The 17,251-nt window shown below is 51.5% G+C and overlaps 1 protein-coding gene across 6 annotated transcripts; it reads right to left on the bottom strand.

Moving 5' to 3' along the window:
- Positions 1–367: 367 nt before the first annotated feature.
- LOC138816399 (ubl carboxyl-terminal hydrolase 18-like) lies at positions 368–16,476 on the bottom strand. 6 transcript variants are annotated; one of them, XM_070006121.1, is made up of 12 exons: positions 16,410–16,476; positions 13,064–13,391; positions 12,071–12,167; positions 10,381–10,526; positions 8,466–8,545; positions 8,113–8,271; positions 7,674–7,769; positions 7,006–7,176; positions 5,573–5,614; positions 4,630–4,761; positions 3,868–3,917; positions 368–1,046 (listed from the first exon to the last, which is right to left on the bottom strand). In XM_070006121.1, the coding sequence occupies exons 2-12, from the start codon at positions 13,284–13,286 to the stop codon at positions 1,001–1,003; spliced, it is 1,242 nt and encodes a 413-aa protein (XP_069862222.1). In that variant the 5' UTR covers positions 13,287–13,391; positions 16,410–16,476; the 3' UTR covers positions 368–1,000. The 6 variants fall into 6 exon arrangements, with proteins under 6 accessions (XP_069862222.1, XP_069862224.1, XP_069862226.1 ...); XM_070006123.1 differs by having other exon boundaries at positions 8,125–8,271; XM_070006125.1 differs by having other exon boundaries at positions 13,124–13,391.
- Positions 16,477–17,251: the final 775 nt, after the last annotated feature.

Below are 17,251 nucleotides of genomic sequence, written 5' to 3'. Positions count from 1 at the left end.
TGCCTAGGGCTCCCTCTGGTGGGCATCAGTGCTCACCGCACCCCGGGCCCTGATGAGGACAGTGCACAGGCCTAGAGCGCCCTCTGCTGGGCATTAGTGTTCACCGCAGCCTGGGTCCTGATGAGGACAGTGCACAGGCCTAGAGCGCCCTCTGCTGGGCATGTGCTCACCGCACCCTGGGCCCTGATGAGGACAGTGCACAGGCCTAGAGCGCCCTCTGCTGGGCATTAGTGTTCACCGCAGCCCAGGTCCTGAGGAGCGCAACTTCTTGAAAAGATCCAGTGGCCTTTGCTTTCACAGCTATATGTTTATAGCACAAGTCATTAGCAGCATGTGTTTAATTACCCCATTAAGCTGCACACTACACTCCTTTTGAAAGAAATAACTTTATTTACTTATTGTGCCTCATTCACGAGAGTTATGGTTTGGATAAGAATTTCCTACACAGGCTCCTGTGTTGAATGCTTACTCTCCAGGCGTGGTACATTTTCAAGGGCTCTGGAAACTTAGGGAGATGGGGGCCTAGCTGAAATAGTTCATGGGCACTACTGGGCCTTGAACTCGGGGCTTAGGTGTAGTCCATCCCTGAGCTTTTTCACTCAAGCCACTTGAGCAATGGCTCCACTTCCAGCTTTTGTTTCAGTTGTCAATGGAAGGTAAGTCTCAAGGCTTTTTCTGCCCTATCTGGATTTGAACTCTCAAAGCCTCCTGAGTAGCTAGAATTTCAAGCATGAGCCACAGATGCCCTGCACAAGCCTCAGCTCTCAAAAGATTCTGCCCCACAACATTGCTAGACAAGGGACCAGGCCTCTGTCACAGGACCTTTGGAGACAAACCACATCCAAACCACACCAGTAACCATTCATGGTTATAACTTAAGATTTAAATTATTACAGTTTTTATGTTTTTCCTCATTGTAGAATCTCCTAGAAGACTCAGCAGATCCAATGACAGGAAAAGAAATGAATTTGTCAGTCTCTGAAGGTTTAGAGTATATCCATTAACCTCTAATCTTCATGTAAACCAGAAGATATGCGGTTTCCTGCCTATAAAGAGAAATTTATCAGCATAGCAAAATTAAACATTTACAATGAAAGGCTATATGTATTTTTGGGTGGGTTGTGGGACTTGAACTATGGGCCTGGGCACTGTTCCAGCTCAAGGCGAGGGCTCTACCACTTGAGCCATAAAGCCACTTCTAGTTTTCTGTAGCCAGTTACTTGGAGATAAGAGTCGCAAACATTTTCCTGCCCAGGCTGGCTTTGAACTGCAATCCTCAGATCTCAGCCTCCTGAGTAGCTAGGATGACAGGAGTGAGCTACCAGTGCCTAGTTGAGGGGATATATTATTGATTCACAATAGGACCAAATTTCCAGGATAATGGAGCAAACCTTCATCTACCTAACCTGTCCGTCTCATCAAAGGGAAAGAAAATAGTGACTTGGGAAACTAACCTCTAAGTTCTTATTAGCTAACATACAAATCATGGACAGCATGGTGCTAACGGCTCAGGCCTGTGATCCTAGCTACTCAGGAGGCTGAGATCTGAGGGTCATGGTTCAAAGGCAGCCTGGACAGAAAAGTCTGTGAGACTCTTATCTCCAATAAACTACTCAGAAAAAGCTGGAAGTAGCACTGTGGTTCCAGTGGTAGAGCATTAATCTTGAATACAAAGAGGCTCAGGGATAGCACCCAGGCCCTGAGTTCAAACCCAGGACTAGAAGAAAGAAAGAAAGAAAGAAAGAAAGAAAGAAAGAAAGAAAGAAAGAAAGAAAGAAAGAAAGAAAGAAAGAAAGAAAGAAAGAAAGGAAGGAAGGAAGGAAGGAAGGAAGGAAGGAAGGAAGGAAGGAAGGAGGAAAGGACCAGGGACAGACATATTATGGGACTATAAGCCAACTCCAACCCTGTTTTTTGTAAATAAACTTAATTGGAACATGGCCACTTACATTCATTCATTCACGTGCTGTCTGTGGCACCCTGCATGTTGCAAGGGCAAAGCTGAGTAACAGCTACAAAGGCTATGCTCCAAAACCCTAATTACTTTCTCTCTAACTTGTACAGAGAAAGTTTGCTAACCCCTATTCTAAATCACAGGGGAATGAATAACCAAAAATTGGCTAAGAACAGGCACCTAAGAGAAATGTTGAGAATAAAAGGAAAACATGAAAAGTAGGTAAAAGGAAGATATCAAACATAAACTCCACCTAATCCATTAATTATGAAATCAAGCCTACTGGTGTAGCTGAATATCACCTGGTACAAACACCATCACCCCCAATACCACCTCCAGTACCTACACTGTCACCCCTATACCACCTCTAGTACCTACAGTCACCCCCCTACCACCTCCAGTACCTACACTGTTACCCCCATACCACCTCCAGTACCTACACTGTCACCCCATACCTCCTCCAGTACCTACACTGTCACCCCCATACCTCCTCCAGTACCTACACTGTCACCCCCATACCTCCTCCAGTACCTACAGTCACCCCCCTACCACCTCCAGTACCTACAGTCACCCCCATACCTCCTCCAGTACCTACACTGTCACCCCCATACCTCCTCCAGTACCTACAGTCACCCCCATACCACCTCCAGTACCTACACTGTCACCCCCATACCACCTCCAGTACCTACAGTCACCCCAATACCACCTCCAGTACCTACACTGTCACCCCCATACCACCTCCAGTACCTACACTGTCACCCCCATACCTCCTCCAGTACCTACACTGTCGGTTCCATTTCCACCTCCAGTAATATAAAAATCTCTGCCTTAACTTTATCCAGCTTTTCTCTCTAGGTTAATTACTACGTCAGTAGCATGTCCTGATGCTTACTGAGAAAGAGAAGAGTGGTCCTGGCCCCTGGTCTTCTGGGCACCACTGGCTCACACTTGTAACCCTTGTTATTCAGGAGGCTTAGATCAGAGAATTTAGGTTCAAAGCCATCAGAGCAGAAAAGTCTTTGATACTCTTATCTCAAATTAACCACACAAAAGCAGGCAGTGGAGTTGTGGTCGTGTGGTAGAGCACTAGCCTTGAGTGAAAAAGCTCAATGCCTAGGCCTAGACTTCAAACCCAAGAACCAGCACCAAAAAAAAAAAAAAAAAAAAAGAGCACACGGTCTGGTGTGAGGGGAAAAGTCGCAAAATCAAAAAACATTTTGAAGTGTAATAAAGGAGGCCTGCTCAAAAGGCAACGAAAGCAAATAAGATAGCCCTGCCTTTGGAGCTCCAGCGGTGCAATCGGTAGCGTGGTACTGATAAGATAGCCCCGCCAATCCGCTGGGGCCCATCAGTAAAGGCTTTGCACAGTAGGAAAGACCGTGATTATAAAAACGCCGGGCGCTGGTGGCTCACGCCTGTAATCCTAGCTACTCAGGAGGCTGAGATCTGAGGATCACGGTTCAAAGCCAGCCCGGGCAGGAGAGACCGTGAGACTCCTATCTCCAATAAACCACCAGAAAACCGGAAGTGGCGCTGTAGCTCAAGTGGTAGAGCGCTTGCCTTGAGCTGAAGAGCTGAGGGACAGCGCCCAGGCCCAGAGTTCAAGCCCCACGACCGACAAAAAAAAAAAAAAAACACTAGGCACTTGCTCAGAAGATAAATTAGGGCAGGGTAATAGAGACCAGAAAATACAGGTACACAGTTATAGAAGATGATGGACATGGAATTGGGACTTATGCCAGTGCTTTACTGAAGTCTAAATTCTGAGGGAAGTGTGGTGCCATTGATGACTGCTGAAAGATGAGGCTGAATGGTAGTCAGTGGGGACTCTCGGATAAAGACAATAGTTCATCCATGCAGAGTTCATAAAGCTCCAAGAACCCAGTGGACTCCATTCCCCCAAGTGCTTCTCTTACCAGCGGTAGTGATGATTTCCGTAGGTACACTGGACATCTTCCCAGGACACCTGGAAGAACACCACAGACATCAGCAGCTGGTTGGCAGCTGCTATTACGTGTTGACAGAACAGGGGACACTGTAATGTGCCCTGTTAGACTCCTGCAGAGAATGGAGAAGCCCACCCTGGCGACCACACAGCATCAGAGCATCTGGTGACACAGCGCCGTGCATCCTGAGGCCCTCTGTAATGTCCCCACTCACCTTGAAATGCTTACACCTATCCCAGAGTTTTACACCTTGCATATTTCTAACGTCTCACTTCACAGAAGTTTCCTACAAAGCATAAACCTTCAAGGTACAGGGCCAAGAGCACCAGAAACCTAACACTGACACAAACAGATGTTTAGAAAGCAATAAACCATGGCTGGGAAGGTGGCTCCGTGGTAGAGTGCTCGCCTAGCATGCATGAAACCCTGGGTTCCATTCCTCAGTACCACATACACAGAAAAAGCCGGAAGTGGCGCTGTGGCCGAAGGGGTAGAGCACTCACCTTGAACACAAAGAGGCTGGAAACAGCACCCAGACCCTGAGTCTAAGCCCCAAGACAAGCAAAAAAAGAAATAAACAAAGCAATAAACCTAGAGAATGGCTTTGAACCACAAAACTCCCCAGCTCCTACACACAAACTACAAGACATAATGCGTCTTCAACTCTGAGCTGAGAATTTATTGAAGATGGCTAATTCAGAGAAGGAGGAAAGCTTAGATGATGGTTCTCACCCAACAAACATTGGAGTCATTGAAGCAGAGCCATTTTCCATCCGCTGGATTCCGGATGTAGGCACAATAATGACCGAAGTTTGCCATCCCCACGTGGGCTATCACAGCGAAGAGTTCATACTGTGCTTCACGCTGGAAGAGGACAAGGCTGTAAGTGACCCATCCCTCCTTTCCAAGCCCTGGTCTTTAATAAGGAAGCATATTTGCCAGGCACTTGTTTACTGCCTGCTCTAGGCCCGGCACTGGCACTTCAAAGGAGCTCGAAGACCTTGACCTGCAGAATCTCACAGCTAGTTGAAGAGAAGCATCACAAACCAGGACTGTGATGTCTGTGTTATATCAGACACACGGACCAGTAAGTGGGGAATGTTCAATTTTTGCCAAGTGGGAACTCTGAGGAGATCGCTGTTAACCGTGCAGAAGGGTTTTTAACATTGGCAGACAAGTTATCAGAAGGGAATTTGTTTTGGTTTGGTTTGGGGGGGGGAAGGGATTGTGAAGTTTTTGTTTCACCTTGGTTTCTTCTTTGTTTTTGTTGGTTTGTTTTGGAAGTTGCGGTTTGAACCCGGGGCCTCCTGCATGTTAGGCAGGAGCCTTACCATTGAATCACGCCCCAAGCTCTGTTTTGTGCTGTTTTTTCCTTCCCTAGGCAAACGTCTGGAACATGATTTCCCCCGCTTCAGGCTTCCTATGATTAATGGGCTGATAGACACATGCCACCATCTGAACAGAAGACATAGTCTGAAAGTCTTCAGTTTGAAGTTAATGAAACTGTGAGAAATATGAGGTGACATTCAAAAAGGTGAGGAGAAGAAATGGAACTAGAATATCCACAAAACGGTGAGAAAAGAACCCGAAAACAGACAGCGAAACGGTAGGACAGAAACCTTACAAAGACAGTAGGACACGAAGAGGAATGTTACAGACGCAAAGTCTCTACTACCTGTGTCCATGACGTGTTCCACTCCCTCAAAATCTTAGAAAACTGTTTAAAAGAAAAGGGAACATTAGTAGTGAGAGTTTGGGCTGACTTTTATGTTAGTCAAGAGTATTTCTTTCTTTCAAAAAAAAACCATAGCAGCAGAAACCCAACAGTGATTATTAGGGGTTGTAATGAAAGATGCTGATCAAAGCGCACAAACTTCCAGTTAGACGGGAGGAATAGGTTTCAGAACAATGTCATACAATATCGTAATTATAATGTGTTCTGCACTGGAAAACGCTTTTAAAGAATTTTTACATATGCTCACCACAAAGACACAGGTGAAGTGATAAGTATGTTGTCTAGCTTGAGCTAATCTTTCCAAAATTTGAGGATGGGTGCGGTTGCACACCTATAATCCAGATTCTCCAGAGGGGGAGATCAGAAAGGCTGTGGACAAAGTCAGCCTGGCCAGAAAGCTAGTGAGACTCCAATCTCAACAGACAAGCCAGACACAAGTGCACACCTGGAAGCCCGGCCATGGGAGAGGCAGAGGTAGAAGAGCAGTCTAAGGCCAGGCCTGGGCAAAAACAAGACACTGCCTGATAACAGAACTCAAGCAGAAAGGCCCAGCGGCTTGGCTCAGATGGTAAATGGCGACGTGCTTGCTACAGGCCCAGCGAGACACAGTAGTCAGTGCCAAGACCACAAGACACCATTCGTCGGGCATGCGTACATCAGAGCACCACACTGAAATCCCTACACACAAATACTTTCCATTTGTCAACATTGGAAATAAGGCAGGTTTGTTCTGAATCTTTAAAGAAACTAACACTAGGAACAGCAAAGGCTTGTGGTGACATTGTTATAATGATAACCCCAGCACGGACCCCGGGGGACCACATGGTCATTAAAATCAATAATGCTTAGAAAAAAAACAAAACAAAAACAGCTTTTCTTTTATTTGTGAGACAGGGTCGTAACTACGTAGCTCACACTGGCCTTGAACCAATGACCCTCAGGTCTACGTCTCCCAGCCGCAAAGAAGATAGGCACGTGCCAACATACTGGCTGAAAATAAATAAATAAATTGAATCTAAAATGTTTTTAAGCCCTCTGCCTTGACTATGCCTTTGCCTCTGTGACTGGCAGCAACCTGCGGCCAGCCTGTCCTGGGTGCGGCCCCGCCTGGCCCCGCCTGGCCCGCAGAGGGCACACTTCCTCAGAGGCTGAGCTCACCGTGCCTGGCTCATCTCCTGGGGGCGCTGCACACCCAGCACAGGGCTGCTCCGAGCCCTCACGCTGTGGAGGTGAGCTGAAGACCAAATTGCTAACGCGGGCCTGGGGAGCCTGAACCAGGGGATTCACCAGTCGGTGCCATCTAGCAGTCGAGGGGTAAGAGCGCTGAACCTGACGAACACTGCGTCCGGTAGGATCAATCCAGAACACCTCACCTGCTCTGCGTCCTCAGTGAAGTCTTGATGCTCAGCCAGAAGAACCTGACTGAGATCCAAGCGCTGAGGGAAGTGCAGCGAGTGGCAGACTTTCTCCGTCTGTGAGTTCCGAATGGAGAATCGCATCAGGTGAAGGGTCAGGGTTTGGGGCAGATGCGTCATCCTCAAGACCTGCAAAAGCAAACCTCACTGTGAGACGGGGCCCCGAGGCGCTTGAGAAACGCCGGGCCTGGTGGCTCGTTCTCCTCCCCAGGGGGAGGGGTGTGGGGGACACACTGGGGAGCTGAAGGCTGCCATGGCAGAATCCGTTCCTCTCCCCGGAGACTCAGGTGACGCTTGGCCGGCACAGCACTATGGACCTCAGACAAAAGCCATGAGCTGCTCAGGGCTCCGCAGAGGCACCTGGCCCTCAGAAACTAGGAGTCTGCTGTAGGGAGCGTCTCTAAAACCGAAGAGGGAACCCCACCGCCCCCACCCAGCCCCACGCAGTCACCTGGCACTCCTGGTGGAAGACTGTGGTCAAGAAGTGACATCCACAGCCCCGTCTATGAGAAGCCCGAGGGTCCGAACTAGCCTCACCCACATCCCACCCCATCCGCCATCAGGAAGGGCCCGGAAGTGTCTGGAAAGCCCGCCCCGGAGACACATCTGAACCTGAGGGTGGGCACCTGGCTTCCACGCGTCTTCGTCCCGCAGGCCTCGCAGAACCACTTGCTCTTGCTGGCTAACTCCCTGGGGTGGAAAAAACAGCGCAGGGCCTCCTCCTGCCAGTGGAGGCCACAGGGAAAGGCCACGTCAGCAGACCCTTTCCATGGGCACGCGGCCACCCCACAGGTGCGGGCTGAGCTCCGCTGCCGGTCCCCCACTGTCCCCCAAGCACCCCACTACCAGCGCTACATCTGTCAGGATCTTCCACCCACTGGGGGAGAAAACACGAGGAGCCCTGGTTAATATGACAGTGTGAGAAAATTAGAAATAGGATAGAACTTCTGCTGCTGCTCAAAGAAATTGGCCACCTAGAGCCATGCACGTAAAACAGAGTTATTGTTAGTGTCCGCGGGTGGAAGGACACGGGGGAACTGGCATGGCGGGGCGACCCTTTCTCACCCAGTCTCTCACCAGTGTTTTCAGAGGCTTTGAGTCCACGTCATAGAGAGAGAGGGAGAGGGTCAGCATACTGCTGTTCCTACTGCTCTCTCTGGTACAGAGGAGGCAAACCAGGGACTCCTTCACCCGGATCGTGTACAGGGCCTGCAGCCTCTCTACCTGCAAGAAGGAGCCAAGGACGGGTGAGGCTATGTCCAGAGTTGGACCTGTTGGACTGACAAGCCCTGACGCTTCCGGCAGGTACCGGGAAGGACACCAGGAACCGTGGCAAGCGGTCTCCACGGATCCCTTACTACAAATGCACAATGGTGAGCGACCTCTACAGGTCCTGGGATTTCAGCTTCAGCTCTTACCAAGTCCAAATCCTCTATTTGATCCTTAAGAAGGTTCCAGAACGTGAGGTAGAGCTGAGCAGCATCATGCTGGACAAACACTGGTTAAAAAAAAGTAACAGCACATCAGTGCGGTCGCCCGAGAAGTCCCATGTCCTCACGACCCCTAGCTACATGAACACTCACCACCTTGCCTTTGACTCTCTCTCCCAACTCCCAAAAAAGGTCAGGAGGTACCACATGTCAGGCGCTCAGGAAGTGAGAAGTATTCTTGGTGCTAGATTTGACAGCGCTTCTTAAACTTAAGCCTCGGGAAGGGAACGAGGCTCTGCTCTACGCGCTCTGAAGGGTATGGTACACCGGCAGCCTCAGTGGAGGGGAAAAGGCTTGCTACAGAAAAGCCAGAGCAGGAGCTGAACTCCCTGAGCGGCGCAGAGAGGCAGGCACATGCTGACGGGTCGGCCGGCGTCTGCCGGGCATGCCCCGCCTGGCCCCACTGGATTCCGTAGAACAGACCAGCTCCAGGGACTCTCCACAGCACAGGAGCGGCACCTCCTCACTCCATTCGCTGCTCTGTTCCCAGCTTGCACCTGGCCAAGCCAGAACTCTGAAGGGAGGCGCAGGGCTGGGCGCTGTCCCTGAGCTTTTTTTCCTCAAGGTTGGTGCTCTACCACTTGAGCTATGGCTGAACTTTCAGCTTCTCTTGTTTTTGGTTAATTGGAGATAACAGTCTGGTGGGCTTTCTTACCCAGGCTGGTTTCAAACTGTGATCCTCACATCTCGGCCTCCACAGTAGCTAGCGTGAGCCGCAGGTCCCTAGCCTTTTTTTTTTTTTTTTTAACGTTCTACCAGTTATCGCTTTTGTTACTTGCCATTTCTTTCTCTGTAGTTCTTCTTTTCACTTTCCCCGTCTTAGACTTACAGAGCATTGTACTCTAGGTTTATTCTACCTTCTTCCTTTCCTTCTTTTTTCATCCCCAGTTTTTCTGTCACCTTGCAATTCTTGATACCACCTTTCTCCACAATAACTGAGCTATATTCAAACACACCATTATTTTGTACACTTTCAACCCTAACCTTCCCAATTTTTAACCTTTGATTTTTAACTCATACACAAATTTTACTCTTCTAGTCTCCTATTGTGCCATATAAGAACACTAGTTCTTATGAGCCCATTGGACTTACTGTAAATATTTGGTTAGGTACTGATTCAATGAGATCGTTAGTACTGAGTTATATCCCCAGGCGGGTGGTGAAAAAATGGATTATCAACCCAGCTAATACCCATTTCTGTCAGAATACAGACAACATTTCAATGTATGTTTTTCAGACAACTAAAACACCAAACTATAAATTGGGTTTAAATGAGCAAATCTTTTTTTTTTTTTCCTGCCTGTCCTGGGGCTTGAACTTAGGGCCTGGGCGCTGTCCTTCAGCCTTTGTGCTCAAGGCTAGCACTCTACCACTTGAGCTACAGCGCCACTTCCCAGCTTTTTCTGAGTAGTTTATGGGAGATAAGAGTCTCACAGACTTTTCTGGCTGGGGTGGCTTTGATCAGTGATCCTCTGATCTCAGCCTCCTGAGTAGCTAGGATGACAGGCGGGAGCCACCAGCGCCCGGCTGAGCAAATCTTAGCATAGGAGCACATAGGTATGAAAAGAAAAAGAAATATGACATCTCAAAAAAGTCAGCAATCACACAGGGTGAAAATGACCACTAGGTCGAGGATGACAGAATGAGCAATGAGAACTGACCATTCTCGGTGAAGTCAGGGAACACTGACCACTTGAACCTCCTCTCCCGTCCCTCTCCCCTCCCCTCTCCCCTCCCCCCTCCTCTCCTTCTCCCCTTCCCTCCCCTCTCCCTCCCCCAGTTCTCTCTGGCTAAGGCCCACTGTAGACAAGGGCAGGAGCCACGGCTGAGCAGGGCATCTTACGTGGCACGTTGTGCTTCTGGAGGCAGCAGGCCAGCTCCGTGGGCCGCACCGCCTTCTGCCGGCTGTCCTGCATCTTCTCCAGCAGTAAAAGCAGCTGGAACGGGACACTTCTCTTTTGCTCTTCTGCTTCCTTTGGCACTGATATTCTGTCAAGAGAGAACAGTCCCAGGAACCTCTTCACCTGCACCATTTTCCATGTGCATTGCATCACTTGGAGAAATCTCCAGCTCCAGGCCACTCCCTTCCAGTGAATTAGACCAGAGCTCAATGGGCAGCCACATGAGGGCTGGCACAGAACCCTCCAACCCCCCACCCCCAAATTCACACTACAGTGAAGATAAAGTGTGCTCAGGTGTAAAACAGGGACAGACCGAGTGAGCAGGAGGGGGCCAGGGCAGGTGGAGGGAGGGCGAGCATGAAAAGTAGCTCGTGTGCATGTAGGAAAAGAGAATAAGGAAGACTATCACAATTGTTTAAAATGAGGCAGGGCATAAGAAAGAAAGAATAAAAGGGATAAATTTGATCAACGTATAATATGTACGGAAATATAATGAAAGCTGTTTGTACAATTAACAAACACTAATAAAAAGGTTAAAATGAGCAGAAAATAAATCAGGTCATTAAAGTATACATAAATTTGTGTTTTGAATATCCATTTATTCACAGTGACTTGGACTTTTGAAAGCCTTCTCTCAAAAAAGGTTAAAAAATATTTTTCACAAGATTCTGGACCCATATGTACAGCAAGCAGCAAAAGGTCCAGCCGAAGCACTTCAGACTGACAAAGCAAAGTCGGGGTTAGGTCCTGGAAAGAAAGGCCAACCGAAAAAAATACCATTGTGCCTGGGCAGTGGTTCACTTCATTGTGGACATCTCTAACTTCTTCAGCAAGTGGAGAAAAGGAGGTAGCTTAGGGCAAAAACAATAATGAATGCTGAAGTGTGTCTGTGCGTAAACATACAGGTCCCAGTGACTTTCTCCAGTATTGCTCTAGTTCCAACTCCCTTTTATTCAAACCAGTGCTGAAAATTCTATCTGAACGTTCAAATCACCCACGAAGTGTTTCTAAAGTACCAGTCACTGGGCATAGGAGGTGTTTGCCTTAGCAGACAGAAGCAGAAGGAATGGAAGGAGAGAGGGAAGGGGAAGGAAAAGAAAGGAAGGAAGAAATGCCCTGACCCAACCACAAGCCAACTAAGCACAAATAACTGAAGATGGGACCAAGCATGGGTATAGTTCTTAAAGATTCTTGCCAGGTGGCTTACATCCTAGCTACTCAAGAAGCTGAGGCCGGAGAATCATGATTCAAAGCTAGCCCCAGGCAGGAAAGTCAGTAAGACTCTCATCTCCAATTAACTACCAAAAAAGCTGCAAGTGGAGCTGTGGCTCAAATAGTAGATCATGAGCCTTGAGCAAAAAACTCAAGGACAGCACCCAGGCTCTGGGTTCGAGCCCCCGGACACACACAGACACACAGACAGACAGACAGACACACACGCACGCACGTGCACGCGCGCGCACACACACACACACACACACACACACACTCTTAAGAGATTCTAATTTGTAGCACAGAATACACAGGAAAATATTTCCCCCTTCTGGCAATTTATGATAGAAGGCTTCTGAAAGTCCAAGTCACTACAAAAAATAAAATAAGACACAGTGGCATCACCTGAGTAAGTCTTACCTCTTCAATATCTTCGTGAACTCCACATTCATAATGAATACCTGAATCAGGGCGTTAAGACAGCAGGTCTGTCCAATGTTGTGTAAACCAACTGGGCCTAAAAAGAAAAGAGGAAAAATGCTAAGGGAAATACATAATATTCAATAAAAATCAGATGTTTTTCTTGAATCTACTAAGGCCATGAAATGTGATATTCTCTCTGAATTCACTAGGGAACTTTTAACTAATTAGGAGATAAGATATCAAGCATGAAACTTTAGAATGCTAAATGATAAGGTTAAGTTTGAACAGCCTATTAGGGGAAAAAAAGACATGTCACAAAACAAGAGTATCATTCACTGCAAAATTAGTAGTATAAAGCACTTATTAGAAGAAAACATTAAAAAGCAGCCATTACTGAAAGCTTATCTGAGGGGGACTGTGGGTCTTGGTCTTCTCACTCTGCATCCAAACTGCTCTGCACAACTGAGCAAAAATGGGTGTCCAGAGGGCTCTGGGACAGGAGAAGGGTCAGCCAGTCTGTGTCACCCTCCAGGGGAGGAGTCCCGAGCCAGGTCCCCACCACAGATGGGGAGGGAAAAAAAATGACAGCCCGGAGGAAGGGTCCAACATCTCTAATCACCAGAGACAAAAGCCAGAACAACTGTAGGGAATATTCACAAACCTGACACACTGGCAGCCAATCTCCCAGCTCACAAGATGAGCCATTGGAAAGGGGGGATGCTAATAAAGCAGGGCGAAGTACATGCCCCAGATGCCTGCTCCCAAATCAGCAGGGCACCTTGCCTCCAGAGGGACTTGCACAGAGGTGACAGGGAAGACTGAAACCAAGGAGGACCGCCAGCTACTATCTGCCCGCAAACATTTAAAGCAATGTCACAGTCCGTCCAACACCCTCTGCTAGGAACTGTTAACTCCATTTTAGACGCAGACACTGAAGCACAGGAGACCAGGACCTACTAATACAATCACAGCTCTGAGGCTGCAGAGTACCGTGAGTAATTGCTAAGTGTTGCTGCACACTGAGAACGAGGGAAGCGAGGCTCTCCTGACCGTGAGGGTGGTCCCAGGCACTAAGATGCTCTCTTAGCTGCACCCTCTTCTTCCTCTTCATCTTGCTGTCTTCTCTTGTCTCATCGAGTTCTCCTGGGCAATGCTGAGACGCAGCCAGGATGGACTGGTAATTTTCCCTCAGGAACGCAAACACCTTGCCCATGAGTAATCACTCTAAAATCCCCAGGCCAAGGGTGCCTGGCTGGTGCTCAAGACTCCACAATTCTACTGCCAGGAAGCGTTTCCATGAGCCAGGGCAGAAGAACCTCTGTGAAAACATATAAGAGAGAGGTAAGGACAAGAGAGAGCAAAGCCAAGTTCTTGCATTCGGTTCTGAGTCAGCTCTAAGAGGGGTTAATTCTGTGAGGAGTTGGAGCATAAATCTCCAAATTTGGGCCAGGCACCCGTGGCTCACACCTGTCATCCCAGCTACTCAGGAGGCTGAGATCTGAGGATCTCAGTTCAAAGCCAGCCCAGGAAGGAAAGTCCCCGAGACTCCTATCTCCAATAAACCACCAGAAAACTGGAAGTGGTGCTGTGGCTCAAGCTCTCAAGAGAGCTTGCCTTGAGCTGAAGAGCTGAAAGTCACACAACATCCAAATGCATGCTACAGGTAGCAAGAAGACTTTCAGCTGAAGCATAAAAGCCTTACATGTGGCTCTGAAACCGTCACTCAGCAAAGACACAGATCAAGACAATGTAGCTCAGATATACAATGAAATAAATCATTAAATGATTACAATACTGAATTACCATTTGTGGCAATGTAGGTGACTCTAGGTGACATTATACTATGTGAAATAAGTCAAATACTGAAAGTATTATTTATATGTAGATGCAGGGGAAAAAACAGCGATATCTCAGGAGACTAGAACAGAGGTTCCCAGAGATTGGATGGGGGGGGGGGGGGGGGTAAGGAGAGATTATTAGTTAGCAAAAGGCACTCGTAGGTACAGAGCTTCTAACGTTCCATATCACCATAAGTGGTCTATTTCAAAGTAGCGAAGTGAGGATTTTATTTTATTTTATTTTATTTTATTTTATTTTTTTATTTTTGGGTCCGGTCGTGGGGCCTGAACTTTGGGCCTGGGCGCTGCCCCTCAGCTCTTCAGCTTAAGGCTAGAGCTCTACCACTTGAGCCACAGCGCCACTTCCAGCTTTTTTCATTTTGCTTATGTGGTGCTGAGGAATCGAACCCAGGGCCTCATGCATGCAAGGCAAGCGCTCTACCACTGAGCCACCTTCCCAGCCCCGCGAAGTGAGGATTTTGAATGTTTCCAGGGCCCTGAAACCATGTGAGGCGGGACAAGGCCAGTTACCTTCACTTGACACCCACACTGTACACAATTATTGAGATCTTAGAGTCCACAGAACAACTTTGTGTGCAAATCAAAACTTTCAAAAATCGATTTTAAAGGCAGCTGTCAACCACTGATCCTCTTACAAGGCTCAAGCTTGGGGGACTTAGCTAGTGGACAATTCAGCTGAAGATTCCCTCAGCAGAAGCAAGGGTACGGTGTGGACATGTGGCTACCAGGTCTCAGGAGAAACAGGAAAGGCCAGGCAGGTGGCAAAGGACATCCAGGAAGGCAGGGGACCAAAGGCAGAGGGGAAGCGAAACTGAGCTGTCTGTGAGGGGAGGGGAGCAGGCCAGAGGGCGTGGCCGAGTGATGAGACACAGACACACACACAGACACAGACATGGACACACAGACACACACACATAGACACAGACATGAACACACAGACACACACGCACACACAGACACACACACGCACATACACACACACAGACATGGACACACAGAAACAGACACACATGTACACACACAGACACACACGGACACGCACACACACACGCACACACAGACACAGACATGGACACACAGACACACACACAGACACAGACATGGACACACAGACACACACACAGACATAGACATGGACACACAGACACAGACACACACGCACACACAGACACACACATGGACGCACACACACGGACACACACACATACACAGAGACACACACATAGACACACACGGACACATGGACACACATAGACACATACACAGACACACGGACACACACACGGACACACACACACACCAGAGGAGAGGTTGGCTGAAGGCCCACCCTCACGCCAGCTCCAAACATAACCCCAAAGTACTGAACAAAGTCACCCCACCCTTCCTGAAATCGGCACCCTTAAAGTAAGGGGCAGATGCCCACGGCCGGCGAGCCAGTGGGGTCCTCGGGGAACACGGGCTGTCCCAAAGGGGGGTACCCCAACTCCCCAGCCTGGAGGAGGTCAAGGTTCAATGCCGAGAGGACAAATCACAACGGCGGCCAAGCAACCCAAGCCGGCTCCGTCCTCCAAACTCAGAGCAGCGGGACCACGCTGGGTCTGGATTCTCTCTCGGCTGAACCTTATCTGAGACCCACTCCAGCATCCACAAACCCTTCTGCCTCAGTCTCCCCTCCTGCCCCAGTCTCCCCCCTCCCGCCTCAGTCTCCTCCCGCCTCAGTCTCCTCCTGCCTCGGTCTCCCTCCTCCCGCCTCGGTCTCCCTCCTCCCGCCTCAGTCTCCTCCTGCCTCAGTCTCCCTCCTCCCGCCTCAGTCTCCTCCTGCCTCAGTCTCCTCCCGCCTCAGTCTCCCTCCTCCCGCCTCGGTCTCCTCCTGCCTCAGTCTCCCTCCTTCTGCCTCAGTCTCCTCCTGCCTCAGTCTCCCTCCTTCTGCCTCAGTCTCCTCCTGCCTCAGTCTCCTCCTGCCTCAGTCTCCTCCTGCCTCAGTCTCCCCCCTGCCTCGGTCTCCCTCCTCCTGCCTCAGTCTCCCCCCTGCCTCAGTCTCCCCCCTGCCTCGGTCTCCCTCCTCCTGCCTCAGTCTCCCCCCTGCCTCGGTCTCCCCCCTGCCTCGGTCTCCCTCCTCCCGCCTCAGTCTCCTCCTGCCTCGGTCTCCCTCCTCCCGCCTCGGTCTCCTCCTGCCTCGGTCTCCCTCCTCCCGCCTCGGTCTCCTCCTGCCTCGGTCTCCCTCCTCCCGCCTCGGTCTCCTCCCGCCTCGGTCTCCCTCCTCCCGCCTCGGTCTCCCCCGCCCCGCTCCGGGCCCCCCGCATCCCGGCCCCGCACCCCGGCCCCGCACCCGGGACCGCGCTGCGCTCCCCTACCCGAGAGCTCGGCTCTGGGGAAGGCCGCTCGGACGCGGGCCGGCCGGCTCCAGCGCCCCGGCCCCGGGTTGGAGCCCGCCCCGCCGGGTAGGGACCCGGCCCCGCCGCCCGCCGCACACTCGCCTGAGCCCGCGCCGAGCCCGCGCCGGTCTGCGGAGGGCGCGCGTCCCGGGGGCGCTCCGCGGCGACCAGGCCCCGCCCGGCCCCGCCCCCGCCCCGCCTCTGACACGCCCACCGCGGCTCAGGCCCCGCCCCCGCCCCGCCTCTGACACGCCCACCGCGGCTCAGGCCCCGCCCCGGCCCCGCCCGCCCCGGCCCCGGCCCCGCCCCCTACACCACGCTTTCGGTTTCCTCTGAAAGGAAAGCGAAACTCAGACCGGGCCCTGCTGGCGCCTGGGCGGGGGGCGGGGCCGGGCCGCACGGAGGGCGGGGGCGGGGCAAGGGCGGGGCCAGATTGAGGGGGCGGGGCCGGGCCGCACGGGGGGCGGGGCGGGGAGCGGGGCCGGGCCGCACGGAGGGCAAGGGCGGGGGCGGGGCTGGCTGCACGGAGGGCGGGGCCGGAGGGCGGGGCTGGCTGCACGGAGGGCAAGGGCGGGGCCAGATAGAGGGGGCGGGGCCGGGCCGCACGGGGGGCGGGGCGGGGAGCGGGGCCGGGCCGCACGGGGGGCGGGGCGGGGGCGGGGCTGGCTGCACGGAGGGCGGGGCCGGAGGGCGGGGCCGGGCCGCACGGAGGGCGGGGCGGGGCCGGAGGGCGGGGCTGGCTGCGCGGAGGGCGGGGCCGGAGGGCGGGGGCGGGGCCGGGCCGCACGGAGGGCGGGGCTGGCTGCACGGAGGGCGGGGCTGGCTGCGCGGAGGGCGGGGCCGTGACCCGCGTCTGAGGCCGCTCCGGGCAGCGCCGCTGTTCCCGGAAGTCTGGCCGAGCCCCTCCCCTGTGGAAGGGGGCGAGCGCCCCTGGACCCGGGTCA

Source organism: Dipodomys merriami, unplaced genomic scaffold (assembly GCF_024711535.1).
Source record: "Dipodomys merriami isolate MVZ:Mamm:240054 unplaced genomic scaffold, mDipMer1.0.p SCAF_696, whole genome shotgun sequence".
In the NCBI taxonomy this organism is placed as follows: Eukaryota; Metazoa; Chordata; class Mammalia; order Rodentia; family Heteromyidae; genus Dipodomys; species Dipodomys merriami.
Note: the sequence above shows the minus strand (reverse complement) of the source record. Positions and strands in the feature narration are given on the sequence as shown.

What these genes read in the sequence shown, in the direction of transcription:
- LOC138816399 (XM_070006121.1), bottom strand. Translation starts at nt 13,286, where the DNA reads ATGGGCAAGGTGTTTGCGTTCCTGAGGGAAAATTACCAGTCCATCCTG. An exon ending in AAACACTGGTGAGAGACTGG is followed by an intron (nt 7,770 to 8,112) that starts GTGAGAAAGGGT and finishes CTCCACTGGCAG; the next exon opens with GAGGAGGCCCTGCGCTGTTT. An exon ending in GGAACACGTCATGGACACAG is followed by an intron (nt 4,762 to 5,572) that starts GTAGTAGAGACT and finishes GTCCTCTTCCAG; the next exon opens with CGTGAAGCACAGTATGAACT.